The sequence below is a fragment of the Grampus griseus genome, assembly GCF_964374135.1.
Source record: "Grampus griseus genome assembly, chromosome: 2".
In the NCBI taxonomy this organism is placed as follows: Eukaryota; Metazoa; Chordata; class Mammalia; order Artiodactyla; family Delphinidae; genus Grampus; species Grampus griseus.
The window spans coordinates 108,284,239-108,303,528 of NC_139018.1; the positions used below are offsets into that span (position 1 = coordinate 108,284,239).

General features: G+C 50.9%; 1 protein-coding gene across 2 annotated transcripts; it reads right to left on the minus strand.

The window, feature by feature from the left end:
• Window positions 1–3,493: 3,493 nt before the first annotated feature.
• Window positions 3,494–17,469, minus strand: CILP (cartilage intermediate layer protein). Of its 2 annotated transcripts, XM_082649283.1 has the most exons (9): window positions 17,431–17,469; window positions 15,379–15,548; window positions 13,399–13,491; window positions 12,153–12,422; window positions 10,707–10,889; window positions 9,996–10,310; window positions 9,117–9,225; window positions 8,330–8,487; window positions 3,494–6,529 (listed from the first exon to the last, which is right to left on the minus strand). In XM_082649283.1, the coding sequence occupies exons 2-9, from the start codon at window positions 15,437–15,439 to the stop codon at window positions 4,164–4,166; spliced, it is 3,555 nt and encodes a 1,184-aa protein (XP_082505409.1). In that variant the 5' UTR covers window positions 15,440–15,548; window positions 17,431–17,469; the 3' UTR covers window positions 3,494–4,163. The 2 variants fall into 2 exon arrangements, with proteins under 2 accessions (XP_082505409.1, XP_082505410.1); XM_082649284.1 differs by lacking the exons at window positions 12,153–12,422; window positions 13,399–13,491.
• Between the last annotated feature and the right edge of the window lie 1,821 nt (window positions 17,470–19,290).

Below are 19,290 nucleotides of genomic sequence, written 5' to 3' on the forward strand. Positions count from 1 at the left end.
GGCTGTGCTGGAACTTTTCATATGGAATTTCAGATTAAGCTGTTGTTTTGTTTTGGGTTTTTTTGAGGATTACTTTTTTAAAATAAATTTATTTATTTATCTGGCTGCGTTGGGTCTTCGTTGCCGCGTGTGGGCTTTCTCTAGTTGCGGCAAGCGGGGGCTATTCTTCGTTGCGATGCGTGGGCTTCTCCTTGTGGTGGCTTCTCTTGTTGCGGAGCACGGGCTGTAGGCGCGCGGGCTCAGTAGTCATGGCTCGTGGGCTCTAGAGTGCAGGCTCAGTAGCTGTGGTGCATGGGCTTAGCGGCTCCTCGGCATGTGGGAATCTTCCTGGACCAGGGCTCGAACCTGTGTCCCCTGCATTGGCAGGCGGATTCTTAACCACTGCACCACCAGGGAAGTCCCTCAGATTGAGCTTTTAAAAGGCCTCACAGGGGCAGGAAAGCCATACCAAGGGCTTGTCACAGATTCCACCTGTGATATCCATAGATTTTGGTGAATTCCTCTCATTTCCCCCCAAGTACCTTGAGACTCCTGTACCTGTTAGCAGGTAGCCATTCTTATTTGCCTGATAAAGTTGCTGGGGAAACTAAGAGATCCCAATTTCTGGAGGGATCAGGTAGAGAGAAAAGACATGTTTCAGTTCTATTTACAAAGGTATAATTTACCAAATTGCCATAAGTCATAATCAGCTTGAGAATGATAGCCTAGATTCTGATGGCTTTGCATTTCCTGGTTCTGGTCCTTCCTGATGTCTGCTGGTACCCCTGTTACTTATAACCAAAAGTATTCCACTGTGCGGTCCCATCTTTACTCCTTGGCTCTAGCTGATCCCTTTGCCTGGAACTCCACCTATCCTGCACTGCTTCCAACTTGGCTTGTCTAAGTTCTCTCAATCCTTCAAGACTGAGAGAGCTTGGTGACATTTTTCTCTACCAACTCAGCTGCTGGAACTCTCCAAACTGTAGAGAGCATTCTGCCTGGAACGTCCTTGGTTGGAAACAGAAGCAGCCTGATTGGCCCCTCTGTCTTCCTGCCTGTGCCCTTCCTCCCTGCCATCTGGTGTCTGTCTTCTTACAGTTCACTCTCAGTAACTGAGTTATCAGCCAGTGCACAGCAGTCTGAGACAAAAACCCGGGGCTTTTTTGAACTGAACATTTTGTCCATCCAGTCTGCAGAGTCTCCACAGGGGAAGGGAACACCCAATGAATCATCAGCTGTTTGTTAAAGCAAAAGCATCTTGGGAACTGTGCTCTTAGCCTCACTGAAAATCATGAAAAGGACTTTAGAGGTGGTTTAGATTCAATCTAGATAAATCCTTCATTTAAATTTTTTCCTATTTATTTACTGATAATTTAGATATAATTTACACATAACATTGTATTAGTTTTAGGTGTACAACCAACCCCTTCATTTATTTATTTGTTTATTCCTTTATTTAGGCTGTGCCACACAGCCTGCGGGATCTTAATCTTCTTTTTTTTTTTTTCGGTACGCGGGCCTCTCAGTGTTGTGGCCTCTCCCGTTGCGGAGCACAGGCTCCGGACGCACAGGTTCAGCGGCCATGGCTCACGGGCACAGCCACTCCGCGGCATGTGGGATCCTCCTGGACCGGGGCACGAACCCGTGTCTCCTGCATCGGCAGGCGGACTCTCAACCACTGCACCACCAGGGAAGCCCGGGATCTTAATCTTAATCAGGGATCGAACCTGAGCCCCCTGCAGTGGAAGTGCAGAGTCTTAACCACTGGACCGCCAGGGAAGTTCCCCAACCCCTTCATTTATAGGTGAGGAAAATGACAACCAAAGTCAGACAGCTAGCAGGGAGCACAACTGTCTTTGGAAGCAAGATGTTTAGAAAGTAGGTGTCATGAGCTCAACTCAATAGTGTTTCCTGTCTGAAAAGAGAGGTATCTGCCATCCCTTCCCAGCCTCCACCTCCTGGTTTTGCACAAGCTTGTGCCCCTTGCTCCTGACAGCCACACCTTCAGCAAGCCAGCTCCTAGCTATCATTCACACCTCAAATTAAATGTCACCTCCTCTAAGAAGCCTCCTCTGACCACCGTCCCCTCCAAATCTGGTGCCACTATGTGTAGTATATTTTATATACTCATGAAGGCCTGTCTACTTGCACACATGGGTTTGCATAGAATAGGCACTCAATAAATGTTTGATGACTGAAGAAAGAAAAATCAAGTACCAGCTACTGCTTGCTGGGATCTATTTATTCAGGCCCTCAATGGAAAACAGAAAGGGAAGGCCATAAGTTGGGAGCCCAGTCAGCCCACCTTTCCCAGTGGCCTCTTTTGGTGAGTTTGAAGGGAACTGGATGGTCAGGTCGAAGCAGCACATACTCACTCCCGAAGCAGCGAGGCATCTGTGCTGTAGATAGCTGAACACAGACCCCTTCAGTCAAGCTTCCCAACCCCCAAACCATGCAGTCAGTGGGAGCCACTCCCTGGGAAGCATAGTCTGGAAGTAGGTCAAGGAGCAATCAAAGGCCACTAGGCCCCAGCCCTACATACAACCACTTTCTCAGAGGTCATGGGGATGCGGTGCTTAGCCAGAGAAATTTCTAATTGATTACGAACCAAACCCCTGGGAGCTGGGCAGATGCTGATCCAAGAGTACAAATCCAGGCCAGACCAGAGGTGGCCAGAAGGAACTGCACTGGGCCAGCCGGGGGATCAAGGAGAGCTTTTTGTCCTGATTGTAAATGATGCCCTCTCCTCCCCCAATCCCCTTGGCCTCTTTCCTAATAGACTCTGGAGAGGTTGGGAAAGAGGCAATCAGTGCATCTTACTCAACCCTACATCCCTGGCTACTGATGCCTCCAAGATCACTTTGGCACCATCCAGTGGCCTCTTGATTTACTGTTTTAAACCAAACACCTTTTCCAAAAACAAAAAAAACCCTGTCCTTTTGGATCAGTCATCCAGTCATTTTACTCAAGGGACAGAGGCTGTTACCTGGCAGAGGCCGTTACACACAGAGGCTGGCGTCTGGAAAAGCTGGGCAACTTTAGAAGAGCTTGGAATAAAAAAAGAAAAAGCCCATCACTTCTGAGTGAGGTCAGCCAGCCCAGCTGGAGAAGGCAGCAGGCTGTGGGGGAATGCCAAAGGACCACTGGGCCAGCTTGCCAGACCCTGGGCCAAGCCACTGTATAAGCTCCCCAGTACTGGAATGAAAGAAAGGAAAAAAAAATCAGGACATGTTTTCAGCTTTGCTCAGGGGCCCAGAACATCTGGGAGGGGCTCACAACTCCAGGAATCTCTGCTCTTCTCTGCAAATGGAAAATATGATCTATGAGAACAAACTTGACCAGTAGAATACGTGCCTAGTCACCCAGCCCTGTAACTTAGGGTTAGGTGGCACTGTGCCTCATGCCACCTGGTGACCACTTTCCAGAGACCCCTTTGTCCCTCTGAGCAGTTGGCTCAGATTAATGGTTTAAAGACAGGTCAGTGACCTCAAAATCAAGTACAAAATGTGCATTTATTGACATGTGTTCTGGGCCACACTGGGCTTCTAGAAAGAACAAAAGCAAATATAAAGGGAAACACGCTAATATAATTAGCAACCTAGGGCAGTTGTGGATACCAGGAGATGTTTTTTCCAGACTTGGTAGAGGAACTAGGATTACCTTATACTCAACAGTGTAACACTGAATGTGCACTAGAGTTCCAGATTCAGCAAAGAAATAAATGTTATTTATAATTCAAGTAAAAATATTTCACCACCTTTTATATGTATGAACTGTGATGGAGGCCTTGCTTACATCCTGTGGAGCAAGGCCAAGAAATATGCTTTATATTGGTTATTTGATCTTCAACATCAGATTATCCTTATTGTAGAGGTGGGCAAAACCATGCAAAAAAGAAAATGAAGGACATTTCCATGAATGGCACTAAATGAAGAATGCTCAAAGCTACAGAGTTTGCCCATGGCCAATTTCCTGTGTTTCTTGTAAAGAACAGGGCAAAGAGGCTTTATTTTGACATTTTGGGGGCTCCATGCCAATCAGTATCACAAGACAAAGACAGTAAGAAAGGGAATGAAGAAACAAACGAGCAAGTTGCACCGGAACAGATGGGCTTAAGTTAACCGAGTGACTGTTTGGGTGTCAGTCTCACAATGGCTGTGGGGAGAAGGGAAGTACCACAAGCCTTAGTTGCTCAGAGGCTGCTGAGCAACCCCAGAAAACCTCAGAGAGGCCGCCCCTCTGCGCCAGCGCTGGCCACCCTGACTTGACCGCTGCCTCCTTGAGGGCGCTCTTCCCCTGACAGTGCTTGCGGGGGAGGGCCGGGCCGGGGTGCTTTGGAGGTACTGGAAGGCACTCTGACGGCCCACCTGCCTCTCTACGCAGTTAAAGGTCAGGGCCACTCCCACATTGCTCTTCATGACTCTGGAGGAGCCATCAGATGTGCCATCAAAGCACCGGCCAAGCGCAATCTCCTTGGCTGTGCGAGGGTCCTGGTCAGTGACAGTGTAGATGCCATAGTTGTGGCCCAGTGGGTCCAAGGGCGCCAGCATGGTGTACTCAGTGGTGTTGTCATTGACCGCCAGTGGCAGGTGGTTGACCAGGTACTCATGCAGCATGGAGTTTACGCTGACTCGATGGCAGCTGCCCTGGGGGATAACCTTCACCAGCGTGCGGTCTACACGGTCCTGGTCATAGAGCATCCCACTGCACTTGAACTCCAAACAAGCAGCTGAGACATTGGGCTGGTCCCTGTCCCGTGTGCTCTTCACATCCCGGATTCCATACAGCTTTCCCACTGTCTGCCGGTGGGTGCCCCCCATGTTACGGGATCGCACGTTCACCTCCAGTGGCCCCATGATCTTCACCTTGATATAGCAGGCCCTGAACTCCATTGGCTTGGGCCACCATGCCAGGTAGTCTTCAGTCCAGCTCATGGGGTCATCCTCGTTGAAAGGGACCGTGTTGTAGTCATACCGATCCCCCTCAATCTGGTAGAACCGGAAGTGGGCTGCACTGGGAGGTGCTTCCTCGCATGCCTGGAGGTTCTCAAATGCATAGATGGGTCCATTGCTCTCCTCGGCTGAGTTGGGCCTTGGTTTGGCCATGCTGATCTGGAAAGCTGTCTTCTTGGCCTGTGGGTCCTCATGGTCTGTCCGGCGGTACTTGAGCTTGTTGAGGTAGGGCTGAGGGACACCAATTGCATTTGGGTTGAATTTAGGAAAAGACTCCACTGCTTCCAGCTCGTCCCCAGCCAGGCTTGCTAAGACGTAGGCAGAGTAGGCATCAGGGGACTGGTCATCGCAGAAGGCAGGCAGACAGGCCCCATTGGGACCAGTGATGACACTGTCAAAGCGGCCCCAGGCCCTGGGGTTAGAGGAGAAGCCAGTCCGGGGCTCCAGGTTGATCACAGAGACCACGACACCCTGCATCTGCTCACTGGGCAAGAACCTCTCACTTCGGTAGGCCCTCACCTTGATGAAGCACCTCCTGCTTTCAGGGACATCCAGGTTAAAGAGCCTCCTCTCACGAATCTCCATGTTGCCCACCAGGAAGGTCCTGTCTTCTCTTCTGTTCCGCCTTTGGCTTTCAAATTTGAAGTCACCTTCCTCCTCCCACAGCCCTGTGCCTGGGTTGAGGGACCAGAGTTTCATCATGGGCAAGTGCTCTGGCATCTTGACCTGGGTTGAGTCGAGGTGGACCTTTACCTTGCCAACATTAAGTGACTCTGAGGTGGCCTCATCTGTGAAGTCCACAGAGAACATGCCGTATGTTCGAAGGGGGAAGGTGTCTCCTTCATCATTGATGAAGTTCAGGTCACTCTGGGCAGCAGTAGCTGTGGAAATATTCCGAGGATCCAGGAAGGTCACACTGGCCTTTACTTTTCCTGTGTAGGGCTCCCCGTTCTGCCGGTAGAAACTCTTGGATGGGATCTCCAGCTCAGCCACAGGATCTTCACCAGCCACATCCCCCAAGGGGATAATGTTGGTCTCCATGGCCTCCAAGGTGATGGGCTCTTTCCGCCGAAGCATCTTGATCTCATGGAACACCGCACTCCCTTTCTTATTGAAGGGTAGCACTTTGGTGGTGTTGACAAACTTCTGCAGCCTGTCCACAAATGTGAGCACCAGCCTCTCAGTGTCCTGAGGGACGTGGAGGGTGAACGTGCCCTTGTAGCCAGTCATGCTCACACGGCTGTTCCCCATGTACACGTGGCCAAAGCGCATGGGTTCCCCATTGTCAGAGGCGCTGACGCGTCCCCGAACGATACTCTGGGTCTCCGTACACCGCTGGCAGCTGCACTCCATGGCCACCTTGGTGGGCAGTGTGTACCCACTGCACTGGATCTCCCTCTCCTCTGTTTTGGAGATCCCACAGCAGTTCTCCACAGCATCCTGGCACCTGATCCCATTATCCTGCTGCCCTGCACAGGTCTTGACAGGGCAACGACCCACATCATAGTAGAAGGAGTTGGTGGCATTCTGGAAACAATCATGGGGCAGCTGGATAAGGTAGCTCTCGGGGGTTGGGTTGCAAGGAGTCTCATCGGGGGCTATGGAGGGAAATAGTTCGGATATTAAATGCAAGTTCTTTTCCCACATAAAGGGGACCTCAACCTCCCCTCTCTGCCATACTTCAGGGTTTTCAAAGTACTTGTGTGATTCCCAACTCTCACAAAACTCCTCTGAGGGAGATAGAACAGCTGTTACTAATTCCATTTCACACACAGGGAACAGAGTTTGCTGCTGAGACCAGTAGAGTAATCGTCCTAATTGGAGGGGTCTTGAAAATTCGTGAGAGTGTTTTGAGTTACCACCAAAATTGGCAGTGCTACTGACTTATAGTGGGCAGGGGGCCTTGCAGCTCTATTTTCTGCAGTGCCTGACACTGTCTCTCAAACGGAATTCTTCTGCATCCTGTTTGACTTTCACATATTCTACAGACATTCATGTAGGTGGAAAACTTGTTTAAAATTATCGGAGCCTGGTATTTTTTACATGGCTTTACCATACATTGAATTTTTCAAGAATGCAACTACCATATAAATCAAGCTAAGATTGTACTTTGTTTAGCTTGGAAAAATACCAAGAATTGCTTCTTGTTTCAGAAAAATCATGTACCTACAACAATTGCCCAAGGAATGTGAAATGACGCCCCTGTATCCATCAGCATTTGTAGCTGCCACATTCATGGTGACTGGATTCAAGTGCAAGTATCTGACCTCTTGGTTGATGTTCTTGTGTCATTATGCCAAAGCACTTACATATTGAAATACATACTATTTTGTATTAAAATTATTTTCTTTGTATTTCCCTTTTATGTTATTAGGGCCATGTGCATGTATATTTGGAAATTATATGTAGTTATTATCTATAAATTTAACTTTAGAATAGTAAAAAATATTTTTAATTGAAAATATTTAAAATTTAAAGTATTAAGAATAACTGAAAAAAAAAAGGAAAGAAAGAATAACTGTGACAAGCGGGGAGCATTGGTATAATGAGCGGGGAACCACTGCTGACAGTTCTCCACATCTCCTCTGCCAGGATTCAAGTCCCCTGTGTCCTGCCTGTCCCGAGGTGTGTTACTCAACTTTCTTGGAGTCTCTGAAATATTCCAAAATCCTTCCAACAAAATCTCTTCTGCCTTTTGTTTGGTTTTGTTTAGGCCAATTACTAAGATATCCTCCTTCTCCCTCACTTTCCAAGTACAGTTTCCTGATTGGTCTTGGCCTCCAGTCTCTCCTCCTCCAGCTCACTTCTAGAAACCAGCTTTAATCAGGTCACCCTTTCTTGTAAAGCCCCCTCAGTTTCCCACTTCTATACCTTGCTCATGCTGGCCCCTTGATCTGGAATGCTCCCATCTCCATACACACAGACCCTGGCCATTGTTTAAGACCAGGGATTCACAACATTGGCTGCAAATTAGAATTACCTGGGGAAGATTTTAACCTGTGCATGACCAGGCCACATCCCAAACCAATGAAATCAGGCTCTCTGGAGGTAAGACCCAGGCGTCAGTAGTTTAAAAAACTCAACAGATGATCCCTATTTAAGCCTCAAGTAACCAGCCATAGTCACTCCCACCTGGAAGGTCTCTGTCTCTCATCTATAGAGTCCACAATTCCTTATCTCCTGTTTTAACTACATTTTTTCATCTTTACTGACTTGTCTCTTATTTCTCCACCCATCCTGGAGTGGCAGCTCTGTGAGGGTAGGATCGAGGTCTGTGCCATCTTTGTGTCCCAGAGAGCACAGTCTAGAAAAGCCCAAGGTTTTACTGCCCAGGAATGCCCACTGGAGTGCTCCCCAGTGCTGTAGCAGGGGCTCCCCAGGGGCCCTGACAGTCTTACCTATGACAGTCAGCCGGGCGACATGGGACTTTGCAGCCCCAGTGTCGCTCTGGGCCTTGCAGAAGTACTCCCCGGCCTGGTCCCGTTGCAGGTTCCTCAGCACCAGCTTGCTCTCGTGCTTGTAGAGGGAGGGGTCCAACAGTGTGCTGTTATGGTACCTGAAAGGGATGGAGAGGGACGGCCTGAGGGGGCAGTAGGAGGGCTGGTATCCTTGGGGACAGTGCCAGGAGCAAGGCAGATGGTGGACGGGTCCCTGCAGATGCCAACACCACCACTGACTCAGCTCATTCAAGAACGCTGACTGGCCTGGGAGTCAGGGTACTCGATTCTGAGTCTCAGCCCCACCACTAACTGGCTATGGACCCTTAGACAAACCATTTCACATCTGAGTTTCAGCTTCCTGTTCTATGAAATAGGAGAAGTGATGCCTAGCTGACTCCATAGAATTGTTGAGAGCGTCAAACAAGATAACGGCTATAAAATGTTTGTGAAGGGTAAAGGACAGCCACTGGGGACACTGACCTTGTTTGCCCTTGTCTGGGAAATTAGGGCTGGGGAACCTGGTTCTGTGGCCCAAGGATATGAGTCAGGACCCCAAGACCAGAGCTGCTCTGGGGGACCCCAGCTTTGATAGGACAACAACAGGGCTTGCTCGTTGTCTGGGTGGCCTCAGCCCTGCTGGCCCCCACTTGTTAATTATTGCCATGACTAATAAGTCCAGACCCAATGCAAGAAAGCTCTGGCTTCCAAGAGGAGACCTGGGCCAGGTAGCTGGCAGAATACTCACCAGAGATACTTGTCTGGTTTGGGCTTCCCCGTGGCCTTACAGCACAGGGACACACTCTGCCCAGCTCTCCGTGCTTTTGCCTTGGGGTTCATCACAATGTATGGAGTCTCTGAGACAGAAGATGAGACATAGTGTTTTGGGTTTTTCTTTGTGACAGGTTCTCCAGAGCCTTGCTCCCTCAGGTATTTTGACATGCGTTAAAATTGTACAACTTCACACACACCACCCAGCCCCTCTCTAATGGTCCTAATAAGTAGCTGGTCCAGAATGGAGTCCACTCCCTCCATCTACTCAGCCTGGGACCTGCTCCCATGGCCTCTCAGGCAGCATCTGGGTGAGGCAGTGGAGAACCAAGAGGACCTTGTACCAGCCAAGATTCCCAAACACTGCCATTGAGACAGAGCTGGCTGCTCTGCGGACTCCAGCAGAATTTTCTGGCCATTCTGCACCATTTCTGAATTCCCCCAGCCTCTCTCTCTATGCCTTTCAAACGTTATACTGTATTGTAATTGACTATGTTAGATAAGGTAACCAGGAAAGAACTCATACATTTGAGGGAGCAAGCCATTCCAATATCTGGGGGAAGAACACTACAAGCAGAGTATATAGCAAGTGCAAAGGCCCTGAGGCAGGAGTGTGCCTGTGTGTTTGAGGAATGGATAGGAGTAGAGTGACTCAGTGTGGGTGGAGGGGACTATAATAGGAGAGGAGAGGGGAAGAGAGAAGAGAAGGAATGGGGGGGTCTGGCAGATGATGTTGTGACTTGGGGATTTTTCAGTTTTACTCTGGGCAACCTGGAAAGCCAGCTCTTAGTACTGTAATCCTTTTATTTAAAAGTCCAGCCTTCTTCCTGAGCCCTATCCCAGAGAAGTTAAGTACCTGCCCTCATGAACTCCGCCTTGATGGTGGCTGCCTTCAGTCTAGTCTTAGGCATTGTGAGCCTGATAGGGGCAAACTTGGTCTTTGTGATCTTCAGGATGCTTTTGCCATCGGGGCACAAGCCAGGGACTCGGAACCTCCCGCTGCTGTCCGTCTGGGTCAATAGCTTAGGTGTTTTGGTCAGGATGTAGACAGTAGCCCCTGAGGCTGGGGCACCCCCAGGGAGGGAGACAACCCCATACAGCACGAAGTCCTGGCACATGCAGGCGTCACAGTCAGCATTCACCTGGCCCATGGGGCAGGTCAGGTCACAGGCTGTGGAAGAAGGGGCCACATCAGGAGGGCGTGTATGGATTCTGGCCCTCCTTCAGTCACGTCCCAGCCTGTGGACTCACATATGCTTCCTCTCCCCCTTAGGCCTTTGTTACCCTTCCTCATCAGCCTGCATGACTAATTTCTACTCATCTTTCAAGACTTAGTTCAGGACACCTCCTCTAGAAAGGCTTCCTCAATCCCCCTAAGCTATAATAATTGACCATGCACTATGCTCCCACATTATCCTCTACATCCCCCATCGGTGCACGTAATAGATGCTCACTTAATACCTGATGAATGAATGGATGAATCTGTCTCAGTCTGACCCTCTAAACTATTCTAGGCTGCTTCAGCCCCAGCCCCATGCCTGCCCAGTACCAAGAGTAGGGGTAGTACCTGAACAGGCCTGCTCCATGCAGAGCCGACCCTCCTCGGTGGCATCATTGCACAGTGACACCGTCTCCGCCAAGCAGGTGCGTGTTCGGGTCTGGACCCCAGGGTGACCACAAGCAGCAGAACACTTGCTCCAGGGAGACCACATGCTCCAGAGGCTGTGTTCTGTGTCTTGGCGCAGGGATCCTGCAAAGCAGGATCAGCAGATGGTCTGACTTCCCTCTCAGAGGGACTCTGTCAGGAAATCTGACCCAGAGGCTGTTTTTTCTCAGAGAGCAAGGCCTCCATTTACATCACAGATGTCACTGATATTTATATTTCCTGCAATGATTTTTCCAGCAGATGGACATCAAGAGTCTTGAGGAAGTGGTGTATCTAAGTTTTACAAAAACACCGAATGGGCTAGAGGTGGCCCTGAGAGGGACTTGTTGGCCAAGCACTGGGACTTTGATGCGCTGTCCTAGGAGGTGCAGGGATAGCACCATCTTACACTTTACCCATGTTCCTGAAGAAGGGCCCCCTGGGAAGTCAGGGCCTGGGGCCTCTGTGACATCAAGCCCCCTCTGCCCACCCTCCTCACCTCTGGTCTGAGGCCTGTGTACAAGAATGGAGGCCTCGGACCTCACTCAGGAGACCTTGCTCAGCCTGAGCTCCCACTGCAGACGACCACCACTGCCTCCCGGGCCTGCAGGGTCAGGCTGTGTGCACTGGCGGGATCCCGGGAGGGGAGCGTGCATATCCAAGAAGCGGGCAGGCCTGCAGCTGGCTCTGAATTATCCAGTGTGGGGAGAGGAGATGGAAAGAGCACGAACTCTTGGGCTCTGCAAACACAGGCATGGGTTTAAATCCCAGCATTCCATTTATCAGCCGTGTCGTCCCAAGAAGTTACCTAAACTCCCTGAACCTGGAATAACTTGTCAAAATGGAGATTCCTCACAGGTCAGTTGTAAAGGTTGAGTAATGGAGATAACTAGCAGTGTCTGGCACAGAAGAACTAACATAGAAACTGACAATTAGTGGATGTTCACCTGCATTAAACCCTCTACATTCATTATCTCATTTAATCCTCATAAAAACCCCTACGAAGGATTACTAATATTACCCCTGTTTTACATGTGAGAAACATGAGGCTCAGAGAGCTTCAGAACATTTGTCTAAGGAACACAGTAGAGATGGTAGGCCCAGATTCAGACCAAGCAGCCCAACTGCAGAGCCTGTGGTCTTCACCACCGTGCCACAGGCACTCAGTAAAGTGGATCGAAAGGAAATTACCCATCCACACAGAATACTGTTGGGAAGATTATGGTTCTCATGACACTAATGTGTTATTATGGAGTCAAAGCATGTGGATGTGTGTGACCACCAGAGTTCCCATAGCCAGACGCAGGTCCTGGCTCTCCCTTTGCCGAGGCTGGTGGGAGGTAGCGGGTGGGGACTGGTCAGGCTCACCTGGCGGGCAGAGGAAGCGCACGGTATAATTGAAGCAGTTCTGGCCAGGCCGCTGCTCCCTGTTGAGGCACCAGAAGCCCTCAAGGGGGCTGCCATGGACCACTTGGCCAGTGCTGCCTGCGGGTATCCAGTCGGTGGTCCTAGCCTCTAGCCGCAGGGGCCGAGGACACACCTGGTGCCCGTAGTAGAAGTGAATGGCATCTAGCCGCTCGTAGTCGCCCTGCCCACCTGGGTGGTCAATGTTGAACCACGTTGTCCACTCCCCAGGACCTGAGAGAGAGAGCCAGGTAGGAGAGGAGCCAGGCCCTGGAGCTACAGGTGAGCTCAAGCCCTGGAAGTCATCCCTAATACCCCTCACCCCCCCTCACTGGTCTCAGGCCCTCATTGCATCTCTCTCTCCAGCATCTCTCCAATCTCTTACACTTCTGCTTACACCCTACCACCAAAGATTCTGTTAAAGCTCTCAGCAGCCTTGGCTGTACCACGTCAGAAACTTCCTGCCTGGGTCTCTACCTCCAGCTTCCTCCGAACCCATCCGCACCCCTCTCCAAACACTGCAGTCAGGGTGAGCTTTCTCCACGTGGCTTGGGCCACATCACTCCTGGCTTTAACTCTCTTAACCAGGCATTCAGGTGCTGGTGAGCTGGCCCCTGGTATCTCTCCATCTTCATCTCCCTGCTCTCTCCCTGCCAGCCTGTGCTCTGGCCCCAGCAAGCCCTACAGCATTTCTGGAAGCTATCAGGCGGCTGCATGATTCTGAGCTGTCCTATATACTTGGTCCCTCTGCCTGGACAGAGATGTAGGCCAAATGCCTTTTTTTTTTTTTTTTGCCACACCGTGCAGCATGCGGGATCTTAGCTCCTCCCCCCAAGGATGGAAACCACACCCCCTGCAGTGGAAAGCATGGAGTCTTAACTATTGGATCACCAGGGAAGTCCCCAAATGCCTTTTAAAAGTGGGTTTCACTCTGTATGACAGACTCTAGGTCCTTGTTATACAGCAGAAACTAACACAACATTGTAAAGCAATTATACTCCAAAAAGATGTTAAAAAAAGATATCTAAATATATATATATATTACAACCATGACCATTAGCCAAATAGCTATAAATAAAACATTTTTGAAAATTAAAAAAAAAGTGGGTTTCTATGGACCCCTGACATTGTTCCCTGGCTGCAGAGATCCTCTTAGCAAGCTCAGTAAAAACCCTCCCCCCAGTTACTCCCTGCTCCAGCCACAACTCACTGTCCAGGGGGTCAGCAGGCTTGGCAAAGATGCCTGAGGTCCTCTTCCCAGGCTGGGCTCTTCTCACCGACTGAGTGAGCATCATCTGCCTCCCTGAGGGCCAGGAGGATAAGTGAGAGGCCAAAACAGTTACAGGGGCCCAGCAGGGTCCTGCTACTAGCCTCTCAAGACATAGGGAAGCAGTGTGATGTGGGGGATGGAACATGAGCACTGGGCATGGGTTCAAATCCCCCTCTGCCACTTACTGGCTGTGTGACTTCACAAAAGCTTTATTCCTTTAAATCTGTTTCCCCATAAAATAGAACTGCATCAACAATCACCACATCATAGGGTCCTGGTGCATATTCAGGGTGATGGTGAAGGTGAAGGGACATGGCATGCAGTGCGTGGTCAACAAATGGTGGTTCTCTTTTCACTCTTGTTCTAGAAAGGGACCATGGGATGCTGCTGAGCACCTGGGGCTCCTACTTTAGGGTCTGAGCCTGTTCTTCTTGGCGGAATGGAACCTTACTTTCCTCATCTGTAAAATGGAGATATTAGTTCCCACTGCACATATGGTGGTCCAGTTGGCATGAGGATTCCATGAGGTAACACAAAGTAAACATCTCTGAAGTATACGGAGATTGAGACTGTGAGCCCCAGACACTCTGCCACTTCCTGACTCTGTGACCTTGGGCCAGATACTTAACTCATCTGACCCCTCATCATAAAGTGAGGATAATAATAGTTCCTATCTCAGAGGATTGTAGGGATTAAATAAGCTCGTTCATAAAATCCACTTAGAACAATGCCTAGCACAGAATGTTTGCTGAATAAGTGTTAGCAACTCCTTTTAAGCTCAAGACCTGGACAATAGATGTCCATTTCCCTTCTCCTGGCAAAGTTTGGCTTTGGGAATCCACCCTCACCTTCATAGGACCTAACTGGAGGAGTGGTCCTTTAATTTACTGACCCCAGGCTGGCAAAGTCTGCCTGAGGAAGGGTATAGGGACCTCGGGCCACAGGCAGTGAGCCTCCAGGCCCACGCCACCGGAGGCTGCGTTGGGGGCTCCCAAATGGAAAGGAGAAAGGAGAGCAGAGCACTGCAAAAGCTTTGAAAGGTAATTAACTCTCACGTGAGAGAGCCAAATCAGTATTCTCTTTGCTGCTTAATTGGGGTGATAGGAGCTCTTTTAATCAAACTAATCTGATTTCCCCTCAGATGGCTGAATGTTAATCATCTTCCCCAACAGCAGCTGTCAGGGTAGAAAGAGCAAGGCAGGAGGTGGGCACATGTAGGGTTTGGCAAGATGCTGAGACAGCCTTTGTTCCTGCATCTGTGGTCACAAAGCCTGCAGTGCTCGCTGCTTTATGAGAGGATTTTGAGCATATTTTTGCTTTACCTGAGTATGTGGCTAGAAATCAGGAAAGGAAGGGGAGATGGGAGAGAGTATACAGGTTAGTGCTGGGAGCTCTGATGCTTAGAAGCCTTGGGGAGCCCACCAGGCAAATTCTCTCTACCTGTTCCCTTGAGAACTCAGTGTCACCAGAGAATGGGGTCAGAGGACAAGGAGACCAGAAGGGGTTCTGGTGTCTCTGTCAAATTTGGTTACAGGGTCTAAATGAATTTTCATGAAACTAAAACCAAAAATCTGGCTGTGAGAACTCAGTGATCCCTTTTGCTTTGGCTATCAGAAAGCTCAGAGCTAAATTTAACACTCAGGGGGAGTGGTAACACTCTTATCTTTTTTCTGCCTTCTGAGTGACACTTACCCTGCTCCTCATTTAAAAGATTCTGTTCAGTGAGTTGTAATATTGGTACTTATCTCAAATCCTTTAGGAAAACAAGCAGGGTATAAATTATGAATAAACAGACAAACCAGCCTCAGATCTTAGTGCCACTGCTGTGGCTTAAGGCAGATGCAGAGTTGGGTCCCAGACCATAGTGACTTCATTATGACAAGTGGGGGATTAGAGAGACAGTAGATACTTAGCCTGTACCCAACAGAGAGGTGACCTCTAGGACCAGGAAGAAGAACACGCAGGCCTTGATCACCACCATCTTTCCTCCAGGTCCCGTGGGGAACGTGGCAGCAGTTGAGTGAGGGTTCCTTCACAGAGTCGGATTGTCCCTGGAACGTGACCCCTGAGAAGTTTCTCAGATCAGTGACCTGCAAAGAAACAAAGCTTGTCAGGTTCCACTTCTCTAAGTCACCTCTTAGGGCTTGAGCAGAACTAGTTCTTGACCTACCAAGGGTGAAAAGTGGACAGAATGAAGTCTTGTGAGAGTGACACCTGCCCAAATTGCAGATCTGGTCAGCTTGCAAGATGCACAGAGTCAGACTCTGAGTTCACATGAGGCAGATCTGGATTCAAACCCTGGGTCCAGGTGCCAGGGTCCCACATCGAGATGGGACACAAGGGACAGTAGGGGTGAGAAGTTTCCTTGCCAATGAGGAGGGGCCTGGGCTCACCCGCGGCAGCCTCTGGGTGACTCATTAATCACTTCCCAGACCCGGGCTTGGGGGCATGTTTTGCTACCCCTTGGTGGGGCTCCCATTCTCACACAACAGGCTTACATATTAAGGCTACGCAGCCCCTGCCCCGACTACAGTGGCGCCTCACAGGGCAGGCCAGCTGAAGGGTGCAGATGCTTCAGACACACGCCTCCATGAACACATTCCCAGATATGCACTGGCTGCAGCTGGAACACATTTCTGGCCTGTTTGTTTGGGGCCTGGCTGGGAGTTTCTGGCCTGGCTGCTCCTGGGCCTCCCTCAGGAGCCTGCTGAGGGAGAGCAGAGGGGATGCACTGGGAGAGGCTAGGGCCCCCCAGTAACTGCTGAGCATGGGTTACGGGCTGCAGGAGCAGGGAGAGGAGAGCAGGCCTGGCAATAGGGCAAGGATGCAGCGGGAGTGGCCCAGGCTCCCACTCAATTTTCTCTCTCCCCAGAGCTCTGGCCAACCCAGAATCTGACCAGTGCCTGGAAATTCAAAAGTGATTCCCTTCAACCTCCGAAGTCCAGGGTGTGGTGAGAAAAGGGAGATTCCTCCTTTCTGGAAAAAAGATTCAAAAGCACTTTGTTGGGACTTCCCTGGAGGCGCAGTGGTTACGAATCCACCTGCCAATGCAAAGGACACGGGTTCGAGCCCTGGTCCGGGAAGATCCCACATGCCACGGAGCAACTAAGCCCGTGTGCCACAACTACTGAGCCAGCTCTCTAGAGCCCGCGAGCCACAACTACTGAGCCCACATGCCACAACTACTGAAGCCCGCGCGCCTAGAGCCTGTGCTCCGCAACAAGAGAAGCCACGACAATGAGAAGCCCGCGCACCGCAACGAAGAGTAGCCCTCGCTCACCACAACTAGAGAAAGCCCACGCGCAGCAATGAAGACCCAACACAGCCAAAAAAAACCACAAATAAATAAATTTATAAAAAAAAAAATAGCACTTTGTTGTCCCAAAAGAAGAACAGACCAACCCCATGCTGCAGATCATCCAGCTCTAAGCCCACTAACTCCACCACCACCTGTTTCTCAGCCCAGAGAACAGAGCACGGGTGTCCCCGAGGTCTCCAGTTCTTGAGTGTCTCACGCCATGCTCCCAGGCTCTGAGCAGAGGGCTGAGCGCTCCGCGGGCCTGCACAGCATTCAGTCTGGGATTGCTCCGCAACTGTCTGGGGAGCCAAAGTGGCCTGAGGCACCTTATGGAAAAACCATTTCCCATCTGGCAGCGCATGGAAGTTTCCTCAGCATATGCTCTGCGGGTGAGGCTCCCCATCCCACGGGTCCCAGAACTCTCGGATAAAGAAGACTGGCTGACCGCAGGAAAAAAGCAGAGTGCCCAGAGGTACAAAGATCCTGACTGGGACTCTCTGAGGCCCCCTATCCTCAGGTGGGGGAGGGAAAAGACCTTGGGTCAATGGGAGAAAGGAGAGAACTCCAAAGCAGAAAGGGGAGTCTTCTCTGGGGGAGATAAGGGGTGGTCAGGAATAGCTGAGCCAGGCAGTGGGGTGCAGGGATGGGCTGAGGAGAATAGGAGTGGGGCTCACCGTGTCCTGAGTGGGACTCCTCAGCTGGGGGGGTCCAGGTCTTCCTCTCCCCAGCAGTCCAGCCACGGGGCCTTATATAGCACAGCTGGTGGCTCAGCCCGTGGCAATGCACCACGGGAAACGGCTGCGAAACCAGATCCAAGCCTGAGGAAGCTCGGCCTTCCCCACCCCTCCCCACACCCCCTGCAGACTCCAGGGGCCCGGATTTCGCTTCCAGATTCTCAGAGGGAGAGGCCGCAGGGCCTGGGGATGGGCCAGGTGGGCAGCTGCCTGGGGCTCCATAGGCCAGAGCAGAGGGATGGGTGAAGAGGCGGCTGGGCACTGAGCAGCCCTGGGAAGGGGCCAAGGGCAATTCTACACGTGGGCAGCATTTCATAGCTCAGGAGGTGGGATGCTCTTGCCTAAGCTTTGCTTGCTGATCCCCTGCATGGCCCCGGCCCTGGCCCACCTATGCTGGCCTTAGCACATACCCCAAGCTCTCTTAGGGCCACAGATCACCTGGCCTCTCAGCTGGGGGTGCTTGGTCAGAGTTGGGCAAATACTGAGCTTCTGTGGCCCCTGAGGGAGCACTCAGGGAACCTCAGAGGGACAAGGGGCAGAGGAGTGGTGGGGCACAGGATGAGAGTAGTTCTTCCTTACCCCTGCCTGCTTCCATTTGGGTACCTGCCTATACCCATTGGACCCGAGAGGAGCTCCTGCATGTGGATTCTCTGAGATCCTGCCAGATGCTCATATGTGCGTGTGTCTGACTTTGGGTATGGGTGCCACCAGCAGTGCCTTACCCATAGGTGGCACAGGCAGCTGCTTGTGTTCCCAGACTTCACCCGCCTCCCCTGCAGCATGAGTTTGCCTGTCGTCACAGGCAGCAGTTCTGTAACTTCAGCGTGTATTAGAATCCCCTGGAGGGCTTGTTAAAACACAGATGCTGGGCCCCTCACCCTGACTCTAGTTCAGTAGGTCTGAGGCGAGGACCGAGACTTTGCCTTTCTAACAAGCTCCCAGGTGATTTTGATGCGGTTGGCTAACAGACCACACAAGGAGAGAGTACCAGGTGGAGGAAGAAGATGGGGAGGGGTGAGCCAGGGAGACAGCAGGAGCTTCCAAGGTCTGCCTCATGTCTCAGGCTCATCTGGCCTGGGCTGGGCTTTCTGCCTCATGCAGGGCCTGGAGATGGAGGCCTGGCCCGTGTGGCCCTCCACACCAGTGTCAGCTCACTCTTTCCACACACCCTCACTGAGCGCCTGTTTGGGGGCAGGCTCCAGGCTGGGCACTGGGAGGCCATAGGGAGGAGATGTATCCATGCATTCAGAGGAAAGAGCCTTGTATGGAAATGATCCCACAGTGTAGCCGTGCACACTCTTATCCAGAGAGCTGTGTGTGTGTGGTTGTGTGTGTGTGTGCCTGTGTATATGCTGTATGTGTGTACGTCTGTGTCTTTCTCTCTATGTGAATGTGTGTGTGTGTGTGTGTGTGTGTGTGTACAAACAAGGGTTTAGGAGCTCTGTTTCTCTGAGCATCATCCTGGACAGGAGCTGTTGGGGGAGAGGAGGATGGTGGAGGAAGGATGTTGAGCAGGGACAGCCCCTAAGCAGATCTGGGGCACGGAGCTGGTTTGCTTTTCCTCTTGGAGCCTGGTCTCCCTCCTGGCCCCCAGCTTTTGGCCCATAGATCCTGTAGTAGACCCAGTCCCGTCCAATTACTATCAGAGCCAAGCCACGAAGCAGCTTTAGCCTGAACTAAGTGAAGCCCCTGAGAACTCTGCTGGTCCATGGTCAGACAAAAGCTGAGCCACAATAGCCTGATCAAAGAACAGGAGAAAAACAAGAACTTGGGAGTCAAAAGCCTAGTGCTGGCTCTGTT